At 41.9% G+C, this 16618-nt stretch overlaps 1 protein-coding gene across 1 annotated transcript; it reads left to right on the top strand.

The window, feature by feature from the left end:
- Nucleotides 1-1215: 1215 nt before the first annotated feature.
- Nucleotides 1216-16618, top strand: LOC127926268 (mucin-2-like). Its single transcript, XM_052511676.1, has 6 exons — nt 1216-1371; nt 12430-12486; nt 12595-15290; nt 15542-15780; nt 16252-16410; nt 16555-16618. The coding sequence occupies exons 2-6, from the start codon at nt 12453-12455 to the stop codon at nt 16616-16618; spliced, it is 3192 nt and encodes a 1063-aa protein (XP_052367636.1). The 5' UTR covers nt 1216-1371; nt 12430-12452.

Here is a 16618-nt window from a genome sequence, read left to right as displayed (position 1 = left end):
TTGTGTATAGAGCACAACATAATCTATTCCCCATCGGGGGTCTGTAAAGATTTGGCATGGGTCCTCAGATCCTCAAAGGGTTCTACAGCTGCACTATTGAGAGCATCCTGACGGGTTGCGTCACAGCCTTGTATGGCAACGGCTCGGCCTCCGACCGCAATGCCTTACAAAGGGCAGTGCAGTGCGTATGGCCCAATACATCACTGGGCCATCCAGGACCTCTATACCAGGCAGTGGCAGAGGAAGACCAAGCCACCCATAGACTGTTCTCTCTGCTACCTCACGGCAAGTGGTACCCGAGCGCCAAGTCTAGGTCCAAGAGGCTTCTAAACAACTTCTACCCCCAAGCCATAAGACTCTAGAACCTCTAATCAAATGGCTATCCAGACAATATGCATTGACACCCCCCCCCCCTCTTTTAATGCTCTCTATTTATTATCTATGAATAGTCACTTTTATAACTCTACCTACATGTACATATTACCTCAATTACCCCGACTAAGCTTTGGCCCCGCATATTGACTCTGTACTGGTACCCGCTGTATATAACCTCGCTATTGTTATTTTACTGCTGCTCTTTACTAATTTGTTAAGTTTATTTCATAGGTATTTATTTAAAAACTGCAGTGTTGGTTAAGGTCTTGTAAGTAAGCATTTCACTGTAAGGTCCTGTTGTATTCGGCGGATATGACAAATAAAATTTGATTCGTTTTGTATGTGACCAATAACATTTGGTTTGATTTGATTGGTTTGATTTGGTCCTTCGGAGATTGTTGAGGTTTTACATCAGGTGATGAAGGAACTGAACCAAAGACTGGAGAGACACTTTAATTTAGATCCTGCCAACTTTACTTTACGTTTGCAATTTTTACTGGATGAATTTGTATTGTAATACAATATTCATTCTAGGACATCTGATTTTATACAATAGGTGCAAACTAACTGTGACAAAAGTCGTGTTTTTCATGTGTTACTTTTATATTGTATTTATTGATTGCCATCCCTAATGTCACAATATGCTTTGTGTTTTGCTCTAGCCTAATGACCATTACACGGAAGTAGAGAACAGGTCTTGGCAGTTAAAAGGAATGCATCAACAATACATCGTAGACATGAGACAAGGAACAGATTGGTCACCACTACAGTACCTCATATCACGCCATACCACATTACCTTATATAAGTGCCCACAGTCAAGATGAATTCATCTAAGGGTGCACCACGGATTCTAAGACAAACTACTCCTGAACTTCTGAATATTGCACTATAGATACTGGATACAGATAACTTGGTGTAGCTCTCGTCAAATAAATGATCAAATCAACCAATAAGACATTTTAGAATCAACAGAATTTCAATTTCACAATAAAGGGTAAGTATTTGAATATTCATTATAATAAGCCACATTTGTACTATTTTTCATGTTTTTTCTTCTGAAAACTCACTTTGAAATACATTTTCTGTCAATCACATAGAAAAGGCTCCTTATGCATTATTTCAGTACAATACCTTTGAAATGATTCATGGCGTTAATTCATAGAATATCTCTTGTTTTTTTTTTATGGCCAACCTCCACAGCCTGAAAAAAAAAGTGCATCAACTTATCAGTGATCTACAGTGTGCTACCGTTTTGGAGATATATGCTCCTACATATGTTGCTGTGCTACCTGAAACTATTATTTTGGGAGCATCAGTGCCCCTAGAAGAAGAAAAAAATCACCCAGATAATAAATGTTATAATGATTTCTTCGCTGTCCTTCTGCCTCAGTAGTAAGCAAACCTGTGTCACAGAAAGTTCGGAAAATGGAGATGAGTAGGCTATATCTCAATCTAAACTTGTTTTATTCTGGTGCTCCTAAACATTGTATTTTGGGTTTAGGAGCAAACTGCAGTTGCAACATTCATTTTTTGACCTATAAATGAATGATGTAAACCTGTTGATTTTTAAAGAGTTGAACTAATAAATGCCCCATGAGCTTAGTTCAACTGTCATAGCCAATGAGATGCAAAATATATGCTTGTTTTCCCAATTCTGTAAAGTAAATGTAAACAAACACTGTACGGCAAGCAGTACCGGAGCACCAAGTCTAGGTGCAAAATGTTCCTTAACAGCTTTTACCCCCATAAGACTGCTGGGGGTGGACAATTAATCAAATGGCCACCCTGACTATTTGCATTGACCCCCCACCCTTTGTTTATAAATAATACCATGCTATTGTTTGAGGAGAGTGCACAGTTATGAACTGGAAAAGTTATTAATAAACCAGTTAGGTGCATTCTCCTTGCATCCGCCAAACCTAGATTCATCCGCCTGACTGCCAGATGGTGAATCGTGATTCAACCGAGGACAGATGATGTCTACGCATTTCAGCACTCGACGGTCACGTTCTGTGAGATTGTGTGGCCTACCTCTTCATGGCTGAGCCAATTTAGCTCCTTGAAGTTTCCACTTTAATCGCACCTACAGTTGACTGAGGAACCTCTAGCAGGGCAGACATTTTTAAACTGACTTGTTGAAAAGGAGGCATCCTATGATGGTGCCACGTTGAAAGTCAATGAGCTCTTCAGTAAGGCCACTCTACTGCCAATGTTTGTCTATGGAGATTGCATGGCTGTGTGCTCAATTTTATAAACCTGTCAGCAATGGGTGTGGCTGAAATAGCCAAATCCAGTAATTTGAAGGGGTGTCAGATCAGGAGTATTATCCAATCCGACCATTAACTGTCAATGTACGGATATGATTACGAGTATGGCTCATCATCATCGGTGATCAGGCCTACCACCGTTGTGTCGTCAGAAAACTTAATCGTGGTTTTGGAGTCCTGCGAGGCCAAGCAGTCGTTGGTGAACAGGGAGAACAGGAGGGGACTAAGCACGCACCCTTAAGGGGCCCCCGTGTAAAGGGTCAGCATGGCAGATGTGGTAGTGCATGTCCTAACCACCAGGGGGCGGTCTTCGGGAAAGCCAGGATCCAGTTGCAGAGGGAGGTGTTCAGTCCCAGTGTCCTTAGCTTAGTGATGAGCTTGGAGGGCAATATGGTGTTGAATGTAGAGTTGTTGTCTATGAACAGCATTGTCACATAGGTATCCCTCTTGTCCAGATGGGAAAGAGCAGTGTGCAGTGCAATAGAGATTGCGTCATCTGCGGATCTGTTGGGGCGGTATGCGAATTGGAGTGGGTGCAAAGGATGATGGTGTTGATGTGAGCAATGACCAGCCTTTCAAGCAGTGGAGGACGGCTCATAATAATGTCTGGAACGGAGCGAATAGAATTCCATCAAACAAATGGAAACCATGTTGGAAACCAGGGAAAAGTGCTGAGTCACTGCTTATTTTTGTTAGAATGTTTATTTTTGTTTGGACAGTGAAATGAGGTGGCGTCAACTTTTCTTGAGTATACACATTTTTATTATGATACGTTTATTTAGTTTTTAGTGTAATTGTTTTTGATCATAAATATTTGTGTTGATAAACACAAGCATGAAAACATTTTAATGATATATATTTAAGACAACAAACATTTTGGGGGATGCTCGATTATTGGTTGTCATACTTGAGTAAAAGAAAAGATAACTTAATAGAAAATGACTCAAGTAAAAGTGAAAGTCACCCAGTAAAATACCACTTGAGTAAAAGTCTAAAAGTATTTGGTTTTATCTATTCTTAAGTATCAAAAGTAAATGGAATTACTAAAATGTACTTAAGTGTCAAACGTAAAAGTATAAATCACTTCAACTGCCTTATATTAAGGAAAGCAGACGGCACAATTTGTATTTATTTTTTATTGACGGATAGCCAGGGGCACACTCCAACACTCAGACATAATTTACAAACGAAGCACTTGTGTTTAGCGAGTCCTCCAGATCAGAGGCAGTAGGGATGACCGGGGATGTTCTCTTGACAAGTCTATGCTTGGACCATATTCCTATCAAAATGTAACAAATACTTTGGTGTTTCAGGGAAAATATATGGATTATTTTATTTCAAAATGTAGTGAAGTAAAAGTAAAAGTTGCCAAAAATACAAAAAGTAAAGTACAGATAGCAAAGAATTACTTAAGTAGAACACCACTGGTGCAAAGTACACCACTGCAATCAAAGAGGCTAAACAACAGTACAGGGACAAAGTGGAGTCGCAATTCAATAGCTCAGATACGAGACGTGTGTCAGGGACTCCACACAATCACTGATTATAAAGGGCAAGCCAGCCACATCGCAGGCACCAACACCTCGCTCCCAGACAATCTAAACACAGTCTTTGCCCGTTTCACGGGAAAACACAGGGCCACCGCCCTGATCTAAACGACTATCGCCCCATAGCACTCACTTCTGTCATCATGAATCACTTCAAGGTCCAGACCTAATCCCAATTGAGATGTTGTGGCAGGACTTGAAACCAGCAGTTCATGCTTGAAAACCCACAAATGTCGCTGAGTGAAAGCAGTTCTGCATGTAAGAATGGTCCAAAATTCTTCCACGCGATGTGAGAGTTACAGGAAGGGTTTGGTTGCAGTCATTGCAGCAAAAGGTGTCACAACCAGTTATTGAGTGTAAGGGGACAAATACTTTTTCTCACAGGGGAATTGGGTGTTGCGTAACTTTTTTCCTTGAATAAATAAAATAAGTATACATTTTTTGTCTTATTTGTAAAAGCAGGTTCTATTTATCTAAGATTAGGTTTTGGTCGAAGATAACATTCAGTATTAAAAATATGCATAAAAATTTGTAAAAGTCAGAAAGAGGGCAAATACTTGTTCTGAGTCTTCATGTCTCAGAACAAGACTGACGAATTTCAGATGAAAGTTATTTGTTTCTGGCCATTTTGAGCCAGAAACAAAGAACCCACAAATGCTGATGCTCCAGATACTCAACTAGTCTAAAGAAGGCCAGATGTATTGCTTCTTTAATCAGTGCAACAGTTTGCAGCTGTGCTAACATAATTGCAAAAAGGGTTTTGTAATGATCAATTAGCCTTTTAAAATTATAAACTTGGATTAGCTAACACAACGTGCCATTGGAACACAAGAGTGATGGTTGCTGATAATGGGCCTCTGTACACCTATGTAGATATTCAATTTAAAAAATCATCAGTTTCCAGCTACAATAGTCATTTACAACATTAACAATGTCGACACTGTATTTCTGATAAATTGTATGTTATTTTAATGGACAAAATTGACATTTCTAAGTTACCTCAAACTTTTGAATGGTAGTGTACTTCCATTTGTTTTTTCAACTGGTACTGTGGTACCTTCAGAGGTGTCTGGTGAGACCTAAAGCAAAACAAGTATAGTAGGTGTTCGTGAGAGTCTCATCTTTCCATAATAGTTTTAGGCCAAACCGTTAAGACACTAAAGTCGATTTTGTGAGAAGATCAATTTTCGGGATGTCTCATGGTCTGACAAACACATCTCTAGCTCTGTCACCTTTCACTGCAGATGCATAAGTGCGATATCGGCGCATGTGGGGGATTGAGACACATGCATTGCAATAAAACAAATATCGCAAGCTTAATCTGCTAGATTTCAAATCAAATCAAATTTATTTATATAGCCCTTCTTATATCAGCTGATATCTCAATGTGCTGTACAGAAACCCAGCCTAAAACCCGAAACAGCAAGCAATGCAGGTGATGGAGCACGTTGGCAAGGAAAAACTCCCTAGAAAGGCCAAAACCTAGGAAGAAACCTAGAGAGGAACCAGGCAATGAGAGGTGGCCAGTCCTCCTCTGGCTGTGCCGGGTGGAGATTATAACAGAACATGGCCAAGATGTTCAAATGTTCATAAATGACCAGCGTGGTCAAATAATAGGTCTGGGACAGGTAGCACGTCCGGTGAACAGGTCAGGATTCCATAGCCACAGGCAGAACAGTTGAAACTGGAGCAGCAGCACGGCCAGGTGGACTGGGGACAGCAAGGTGTCATCATGCTAGGTAGTCCTGAGGCCTGGTCCTAGGGCTCAAGTCCTCCGAGAGAGAGAAAGAAAGAGAGAGCACACTTAAATTCACACAGGACACCTGATAAGACAGGAGAAGTACTCCAGATATAACAAACTGACCCTACCCCCCCGACACATAAACTACTGCAGCATAAATACTGGAGGCTGAGACATGAGGGGTCAGGAGACACTGTGGCCCCATCCGATGATACCCCCAGACAGGGCCAAACAGGAAGGATATAACCCCACCCACTTTGCCAGAGCACAGTCCCCACACCACTAGAGGAATTTCTTCAGCCACCAATTTACCATCCTGAGACAAGGCCGAGTACAGCACACAAAGATCTCCGCCACGGCACAACCCAAGGTGGGGCGCCAACCCAGACAGGAAGATCACATCAGTGACTCAACCCACTCAAGTGAAAGAGCACCAGTAAGCCAGTGACTCAGCCCCTGTAATAGGGTTATAGAGGCAGAGAATCCCAGTGGAAAGAGAGGAACCTGCCAGGCAGAGACAGCAAGGGCGGTTCGTTGCTCCAGAGCCTTTCCGTTCACCTTCACACTCCTGGGCCTGAATACACTCAATCATTTGACCCACTGAAGAGATGAGTCTTCAGTAAAGACTCAAAGGTTGAGACCGAGTTTGCGTCTCTCACATGGGTAGGCAGACCATTCCATGAAAATGGAGCTCTATAGGAGAAAGCCCTGCCTCCAGCTGTTTGATTAGAAATTATAGGGACAATTAGGAGGCCTGCGTCTTGTGACCATAGCGTACGTGTAGGTATGTACGGCAGGACCAAATCAGAGAGATAGGTAGGAGCAAGCACACGTAATGCGTTGTAGGGAGGCTAGCACTGGAGTAATATGATACATACATGATACAGCTTTTGGTTCTAGTCAGGATTCTAGCAGCCGTATTTAGCACTAGCTGAAGTTTATTTAGTGCTTTATCCGGGTAGCCGGAAAGTAGAGCATTGCAGTAGACTAACCTAGAAGTAACAAAAGCATGGATACATTTTTCTGCATCATTTTTGGACAGAAAGTTTCTGATTTTTAAATGTTACGTAGATGGAAAAAAGCTGTCATTGAAACAGTCTTGATATGTTAATCAAAAGAGAGATCAGGGTCCAGAGTAACGCCGAGGTCCTTCACAATTTTATTTGTGACGACTGTACAACCATTAAGATGAATTGTCAGATTCAACAGAATATGTATTTGTTTCTTGGGACCAAGAACAAGCATCTCTGTTTTGTCCGAGGTTAAAAGTAGAAAGTTTGCAGCCATCCACTTCCTTATGTCTTGCGAGGGCAATTTTGGGGCTTCACCATGTTTCATTGAAATGTACAGCTGTGTGTCATCCGCATAGCAGTTAACATTATGTTTTCGAATGACATCCCTAAGAGGTCAAATATATAGTGAAAACAATAGTGGTCCTAACACGGAACATTGAGGAACACCGAAATTTACAGTTGATTTGTCAGAGGACAAGCCATTCACAGAGACAAACGGATATCTTTCCGGAAGATAAGATCTAAACCAGGCCAGAACTTGTCCGTGTATACCAATTTGGGTTTCCAATCTCTCCAAAAGAATGTGGTGATCGATGGTATCAAAAGCAGCACGAGGGCAGATGGAGAGCCTCGGTCTGATGCCATTAAAAGGTAATTTACCACCTTCACGTGCAGTCTCAGTGCTATGATGGGGTCTAAAACCAGACTGAAGCGTTTCGTATACATTGTTTGTCTTCAGGAAGGCAGTGAGTTGCTGCGCAGCAGCCTTTTCTAGAATTTTTGAGAGGAATGGAAGATTCGATATAGGCCGATAGTTTTTTATATTTTCTGGGTCAAGGTTTGGCTTTTTCAAGAGAGGCTTTATTACTGCCACTTTTAGTGAGTTTGGTACACATCCAGTGGATAGAGAGCCGTTTATTATGTTCAACATAGGAGGACCAAGCACAGGAAGCAGCTCTTTCAGTAGTTTAGTTGGAATAGGGTCCAGTATGCAGCTTGAAGGATTAGAGGCCATGATTATTTTCATCATTGTGTCAAGAGATATAGTACTAAAACACTTTGAGTGTCTCTCTTGATCCTAGTTCCTGGCAGAGTTGTGCAGACTCAGGACAACTGAGCTTTGAAGGAATACGCAGATTTAAAGAGGAGTCTGTAATTTGCTTTCTAATAATCATGATCTTTTCCTCAAAGAAGTTCATGAATTTATTACTGCTGAAGAGAAAGCCATCCTCACTTGGGGAATGCTGCTTTTTAGTTAGCTTTGAGACGGTATCAAAAATCAATTTCGGATTGTTCTTATTTTCCTCAATTAAGTTGGAAAAATAGGATGATCGAGCAGCAGTAAGGGCTCTTCGATACTGCACGGTACTGTCTTTCCAAGCTAGTCGGAAAACTTCCAGTTTGGAGTGGCGCCATTTCCGTTCCAATTTTCTGGAAGCTTGCTTCAGAGCTCGGGTATTTTCTGTATACCAGGGTGCTAGTTTCTTATGAGAATTGTTTTTAGTTTTTAGGGGTGCAACTGCATCTAGGGTATTGCGCAAGGTTAAATTGAGTTCCTCAGTTAGGTGGTTAACTGATTTTTGTCCTCTGATGTCCTTGGGTAGGCAGAGGGAGTCTGGAAGGGCATCAAGGAATATTTGTGTTGTCTGTGAATTTATAGCACGACTTTTGATGCTCCTTGGTTGGGGTCTGAGCAGATTATTTGTTGCAATTGCAAATGTAATAAAATGGTGGTCCGATAGTCTAGGATTATGAGGAAAAACATTAAGATCCACAACATTTATTCCATGGGACAAAACTAGGTCCAGAGTATGACTGTGACAGTGAGTAGGTCCGGTGACATGTTGGACAAAACCCACCCTCTGCTATGACTACAAGGTCCGATAGGAATTCAGGGACCTCAATGAGGAACGCTGTATATGGCCCAGGAGGCCTGTAAACAGTAGCTATAAAAAGCGATTGAGTAGGCTACATAGATTTCATGACTAGAAGCTCAAAAGATGAAAACGTCATAATTTTTTACATTTGCTATCGTGAATATTAGCATCACCTCCACCTTTGCGGGATGCACGGGGGATATGGTCACTAGTGTAACCAGGGGGTGAGGCCTCATTTAACACAGGAAATTCATCAGGCTTAAGCCATGTTTCAGTCAGGCCAATCACATCAATATTATGATCAGTGATTAGTTCATTGACTATAATTGCCTTTGAAGTAAGGGATCTAACATTAAGTAGCCCTATTTTGAGATGTGAGGTATCACGATCTCTTGCAAAAATAATAGGAATAGACAAGGTCTTTATCCTAGTGAGATTGCTAAGGCGAACACCGCCATGTTTAGTTTTGCCCAACCCAGGTCGAGGCACAGACATGGTCTCAATGGGGATAGATGAGCTGACCACACTGACTGTGCTAGTGTCAGACTCCACTAAGCTGGCAGGTTGGCTAACAGCCTGCTGCCTGGCCTGCACCCTATTTCATTGTGGAGCTAGAGGAGTTAGAGCCCTGTCTCTGTTGGTAGATAAGAAGAGAGGACCCCTCCAGCTAGGATGGAGTCCGTCACTCCTCAGCAGGCCAGGCTTGGTCCTGTTTGTGGGTGAGTCCCAGAAAAAGGGCCAATTATCTACAAATTCCATATTTTGGGAGGGGCAGAAAACAGTTTTCAACCAGCGATTGAGTTGTGAGACTCTGCTGTAGAGCTTTGTATGGAGAGTTGTTTTATTATGCTAATTCGATTTCCGTGGGGGTATGGACATTGACTCTAGGGGGTTTAACGGCTGTGGTAAGGACAAAACTGAGGATGGATCAACAACACTGTAGTTAGTCCACAATAATAACCTAAATTACAGAGTGAAAAGAAGGAAGCCTGTACATAATACAAATATTCCAAAACATGCTTCCTGTTTGCAATAAGGCACAAAATTAAAACTGCTCTTCATATTTTCGAGCATGGTGGTGGCTGTATCGTGTTATGCTTATGCTTGTCATCGGCAAGGACTAGGGAGTTTTTTAGGATAAAAAATAAACGGAATAGAGCTAAGCACAGGCAAAATCCTAAAGGAAAACCTGGTTCAGCCTGCTTTCCAGAAGACAAATTCATGTTTCAGCAGGACAATATATATCTAAACAGGGCGATAGCCAGATGCAGACACGGGGGCAGATGGTTCGAGTCTCTGATATTTATTATAATCCAAGGGGCAGGCAAGAGACAGTTTGTGGACAGGCAAAATATCATAAACCAGGTCAGAGTCCAGGAGGTACAGAGTGGCAGGCAGGCTCAAGGTCAGAGCAGGAAAGGATCAAAACTGGGAGGACTAGAAAAAAATGTAAATAAGGAAAAAGCAGGAGCACGGAAAAACACGCTGGTTGACTTGACAAGACGAACTGGCAACAGACAAACAGAGAAGACAGGAATAAATATCCAGGGACTAATGGGGAAAACAGGTGACACCTGGAGATGGATGGAGACAATCACAAAGACAGGTGAAACAGATCAGGGCATGACACAATAACCTAAAACACAAGGCCAAGTAGACAGTACACTAGAGTTGCTTACCAAGACGAGATTGAATGTTCCTGAGTGGCCTAGTTACTGTTTTGACTTAAATTGCCTTGAATATCTATGGCTGTCTAGCAATGATCTAGCAGTATTATATGGAACACATACTTACCCCACTATATATACCACCAGGGGTCTTTTCACTGTCCCCAAATTCAGAATAAACTCATAAAAGCGTACAGTATTATATAGAGCCATTACACGGAACTTCCTTCCATCTCATATGATAAATTGAACAGCAAACCTGGTTTAAAAAAACAGATGAAAGGAACACCTCACGGCACTACGTCTCTCCACTATTTGACCTAGATAGTTTGTGTGTATGTATTGATATGTAGGCTACGTGCCATTTTTAAATGGATGTAGTTTTGATCTTGAACTGTTCTTGTCTATTAGTGTTCCGTATTATGTCATGTTTTATGTTTTGTGTGACCCCAGGAAGAGTAGCTGCTTCTTTCGCAACAGCTAACGGGGATCCTAATAAAATTACAAATTATCAACCACCGACTTGACAGAGCTTGAAGAATTTTTTAAGAATAATGTGCAAATATTGTACAATCCAGGTGTGCAAAGCTCTTTGAGACTTACCCAGAAAGACACACAGCTGTAATCGCTGTCAAAGGTGATTCCCTCGTTGGCTGGCCCTCGCTTCATACCCGTTGCCAAACCCACTAGGTCCAGGTCATCTACAAGATGACCTGGACCGCTGGTCACCATAGCAGCACCCACCTGTAGCACGCGCTCCAGCAGGTATATCTCTCTGGTCACCCCCAAAACCAATTCTTCCTTTGGCCGCCTCTCCTTCCAGTTCTCTGCTGCCAATGACTGGAACGAACTACAAAAATCTCTGAAACTGGAAACACTTATCTCCCTCACTAGCTTTAAGCACCAGCTGTCAGAGCAGCTCACGGATTACTGCACCTGTACATAGCCCATCTATAATTGAGCCCAAACAACAACCTCTTCCCCTACTGTATTGATTTATTGATTTATTTTGCTCCTTTGCACCCCATTATTCTATTTCTACTTTGCACATTCTTCCACTGCAAATCTACCATTCCAGTGTTTTACTTGCTATATTGTATTTACTTCGCCACCATGGCCTTTTTGTTTTGCCTTTATCTCATTTGCTCACATTGCATATAGACTAATTTTTCTACTGTATTATTGACTGTATGTTTGTTTTACTCCATGTGTAACTCTGTGTTGTTGTATGTGTCAAACTGCTTTGCTTTATCTTGGCCAGGTCAAAATTGGAAATGAGAACTTGTTCTCAACTTGCCTACCTGGTTAAATAAAGGTGAAATAAATAAATTAATAAACATTTAACTCAGGGGTGTGAATACTTAAGTAAAGCCAATATTTCTCCACTTCATTTTCAATACATTTGAAAAAAAAATCTAAAAACATGTTTTCACCTTTCGATTACTAGTTCAACGCTCTAACAACTAGGCTACGCTGCCACCCCAAGTAGGATTATTAAACAAGAATTCTCAGGCGGGAAACAACCAGCCTGGCGCATCACACTGAACATGTAACAAAACAATTCCAACAAGGGCATGGGGGGAACAGAGGAATATAACAGAGGAATATATATATATATATATATATATATATAGTTCAATGTGATTAGGGAATGTAAACCAGGTGTGACAAGACAAAACAAATGGAACAATGAAAAATGGAGCGGCAATGGCTAGAAGGCCGGTGACGTCGACCGCCGAACGACGCCCAAACAAGGAAAGGACTTCGGTGGAAGTCGTGACAATATTTGTGTTGAGCTAGTGATGGAGCAGTTTATATGTGGAGGTAGCTGATACGTAACAGGCACTGTAGGTCATATTTTCATGGTATTAGTTTTCCTCTCCCATTTTGAACACTTGTGTTTTAACCAAATCCATTGTATTGTATATTTATGTCTTTAGATCATAATTCTCAAAGAACACATATGATGAGTGTATACCAAGCACTCCTTCTAATGGGTAAGCGATGCGTATTCAACAGAATTAGACATTTTGGAATATATATCAATGATGTCATTGTTATTATTTTAATAAAATAAATGTTCCTCTGTTTTTGCTGAACAAAAGTGGTCATTACAATGAATCCTACAACCGCAACCGTTACAGCCGTCAATGATGCATCAACAACAACTGATGAACCCATTAAAAACGTAACTGATGCATTGACTACAACTGGTGAACCCACTACAACTGTCATTGATGCATCGCTAGTAACTGGTGAACCCACAACAACCATCAACGGTGCATCACCAACTACTGTTAAAGCCACAGCCACTACAACCATCACCGAGTTATCAAAAACAACTGGTGAACCAAATAAAATGGTCATTGATGCAATGACAAAAACTGGTGAACCGCTACAGCTGTCACCGATTCAACGACAACAACTGGTGAACATGCTAAAACCACCACTGAGTCAACAAAAACAACTGGTGAACATACTAAAACCACCACTGAGTCAACGACAACAACTGGTGAACCCACTAAAACCACCACTGATTCAACGACAACAACTGGTGAACATACTAAAACCACCACTGATTCAACGACAACAACTGGTGAACCCACTAAAACCACTGAGTCAACGACAACAACTGGTGAACATACTAAAACCACCACTGAGTCAACGACAACAACTGGTGAACCCACTAAAACCACTGAGTCAACAAAAACAACCGGTGAACCCACTAAAAATGTCACTGTTCCATCCAGAACAACTGGTGAACCCATTACAATCGTTTTTGCGTCATCCAGAACCACTGGTGAAAATACTACAACCGTCAATGATTCACCAAAAACAACGAGTGAACCCACAACAAGTGTCACTGATGCAACAACTACTGCCAGTGAAACCGCTAAAACCATCACTGGTGTTGTCGACAAAAACAGATGCAGCTGCAACTGTCATTGATGCACCGAGAACAACTGGTCAACCCACTCCAACCATCATTGATGTGTCGATAGTAACTAGTGAACCCACTACAACCATCACTGATACATCAACACCAACTGGTGAACCCACTACAACCATCATTGATGTGTTGACAACAACTGGTGAACCCACTACAACCATCATTGATGTGTCGATAGTAACTGGTGAACCCACTACAACCATCATTGATGTGTCGATAGTAACTAGTGAACCCACTACAACCATCACTGATACATCAACAACAACTGGTGAACCCACTCCAACCATCATTGATGTGTCGATAGTAACTAGTGAACCCACTACAACCATCACTGATACATCAACAACAACTGGTGAACCCACTCCAACCATCATTGATGTGTCGATAGTAACTAGTGAACCCACTACAACCATCACTGATACATCAACAACAACTGGTGAACCCACTCCGACCATCATTGATGTGTTGACAACAACTGGTGAACCCACAACAACAGTCACTGATGTGTCGACAACAACTGGTGAACCCACTACAACCATCACTGATACATCAACAACAACTGGTGAACCCACTACAACCATCATTGATGTGTCGATAGTAACTGGTGAACCCACTACAACCATCACTGATACATCAACAACAACTGGTGAACCCACTCCAACCATCATTGATGTGTCGATAGTAACTGGTGAACCCACTACAACCATCACTGATACATCAACAACAACTGGTGAACCCACTCCAACCATCATTGATGTGTCGATAGTAACTGGTGAACCCACTACAACCATCACTGATACATCAACAACAACTGGTGAACCCACTCCAACCATCACTGATACATCAACACCAACTGGTGAACCCACTCCAACCATCATTGATGTGTCGATAGTAACTGGTGAACCCACTACAACCATCACTGATACATCAACAACAACTGGTGAACCCACTACAACCATCACTGATACATCAACACCAACTGGTGAACCCACTCCAACCATCATTGATGTGTCGATAGCAACTGGTGAACCCACTACAACCATCACTGATACATCAACAACAACTGGTGAACCCACTACAACCATCACTGATACATCAACAACAACTGGTGAACCCACTACAACCATCATTGATGTGTCGATAGTAACTGGTGAACCCACTACAACCATCATTGATGTGTCGATAGTAACTGGTGAACCCACTACAACCATCACTGATACATCAACAACAACTGGTGAACCCACTCCAACCATCATTGATGTGTCGATAGTAACTAGTGAACCCACTACAACCATCACTGATACATCAACACCAACTGGTGAACCCACTCCAACCATCACTGATGTGTCGATAGTAACTAGTGAACCTACTACAACCATCACTGATACATCAACAACAACTGGTGAACCCACTACAACCATCACTGATACATCAACAACAACTGGTGAACCCACTACAACTGACACTGGTGTGTTGACAACAACTGGTGAACTCACTACAACTGACACTGGTGTGTTGACAACAACTGGTGAACCCACTACAACTGACACTGGTGTGTTGACAACAACTGGTGAACCCACAACAACAGTCACTGTTGTGTCAACAACAACTGGTGAACCCACTCCAACCATCATTGGTGTGTCAACAACAACTGGTGAACCCACAACAACAGTCACTGCTGTGTCGACAACAACTGGTGACCCCACCACAACCATCACTGAGTCAACAAAAACAATTGGTGAACCCACTACAACCATCACTGAGTCAACAAAAACAACTGGTGAACCCACTACAACTGTTACTGGGGCATCAACAACAACAACTGGTGAACCTACTACAACTGACACTGGTGTGTTGACAACAACTGGTGAACCCACTACAACTGACACTGGTGTGTTGACAACAACTGGTGAACTCACTACAACTGACACTGGTGTGTTGACAACAACTGGTGAACCCACTACAACTGACACTGGTGTGTTGACAACAACTGGTGAACTCACTACAACTGACACTGGTGTGTTGACAACAACTGGTGAACCCACTACAACTGACACTGGTGTGTTGACAACAACTGGTGAACCCACTACAATATTCACTAGTGTGTTGACAAAAATGGTTACAGCGTCACCCACTACATCCGTCACTGGTACATAAGCAACAATGGCTACAGCTGCACCCACAACAACCGTCACTGGTACATCAGCAACAACGGCTACAGCTGCACCCACAACAACCGTCACTGGTACATCAGCAACAACGGCTACAGCTGCACCCACAACAACCGTCACTGGTACATCAGCAACAACGGCTACAGCTGCACCCACAACAACCGTCACTAGTGCATCAAATGTCACCACAACGACAACGGCTACTCCTGTCATCACTACTGCTATCGTCACGACAACTGCAACTACCGCTGTTGCAATCACTAGGGTTCCTGTGGTGTTCAGGTCCAGAGGAGAGACATTTACCTCTGATCTATCAAACCCATCATCTCAGGCCTTTCAAACAAGAGCATTACTGATTATAACTCAGGTGAGCCTCCTAAAAGAATTAAGATGTGAATGTCCAAACGAGAGGGGTAGAATATAGTCACATAGTCAGCTTTTAATCAACAGGAAGTTGTTTGTTTAAACTTCATCTGTTTCTTGTTTTGTCTTCCAGCTTGAACCTTTCTATCGATCGGCTTTCACCTCTTTCAACAGTTTGACTGTAACAGAATTCAGGTGATTTTTTGCATTACATGTTGTATGTTGATTGAAATTGATCTCACTTTCTATCTAACATGTTATCTCTCATTTGTTCCCAGCTCTGGATCCATCATCAATACTGTAAATGTAGCATTCAGCTCCCCCTCGGTCCCTAATATCACAGAGATTGGTACTGTTTTGATAAATGCTGCTCAAAACATCACAGCTTTGGAAATTGACCCCAACTCAGTGACGGTCAACAACACAGGTAAACACATGTATTTATTATATCCTATTATTTGGTAAATGAACAGTTTGTACGCCATGCATTTTGTACACCATTGTATCATGTGTCATTACATTACAGGGCAACAAACACTCGTCATATTTTCATTTGATCGTGTTTCCTTTTTCTGTTACAGCTGCAGCCACAAAAACTCTTACCAGTGCAATAACAACGAGTGGCTTATCGACAAGAACTGGTGA

This window comes from Oncorhynchus keta, unplaced genomic scaffold (assembly GCF_023373465.1).
Source record: "Oncorhynchus keta strain PuntledgeMale-10-30-2019 unplaced genomic scaffold, Oket_V2 Un_contig_7246_pilon_pilon, whole genome shotgun sequence".
In the NCBI taxonomy this organism is placed as follows: domain Eukaryota; kingdom Metazoa; phylum Chordata; class Actinopteri; order Salmoniformes; family Salmonidae; genus Oncorhynchus; species Oncorhynchus keta.
This window is presented reverse-complemented; position numbering and strand designations above follow the sequence as displayed.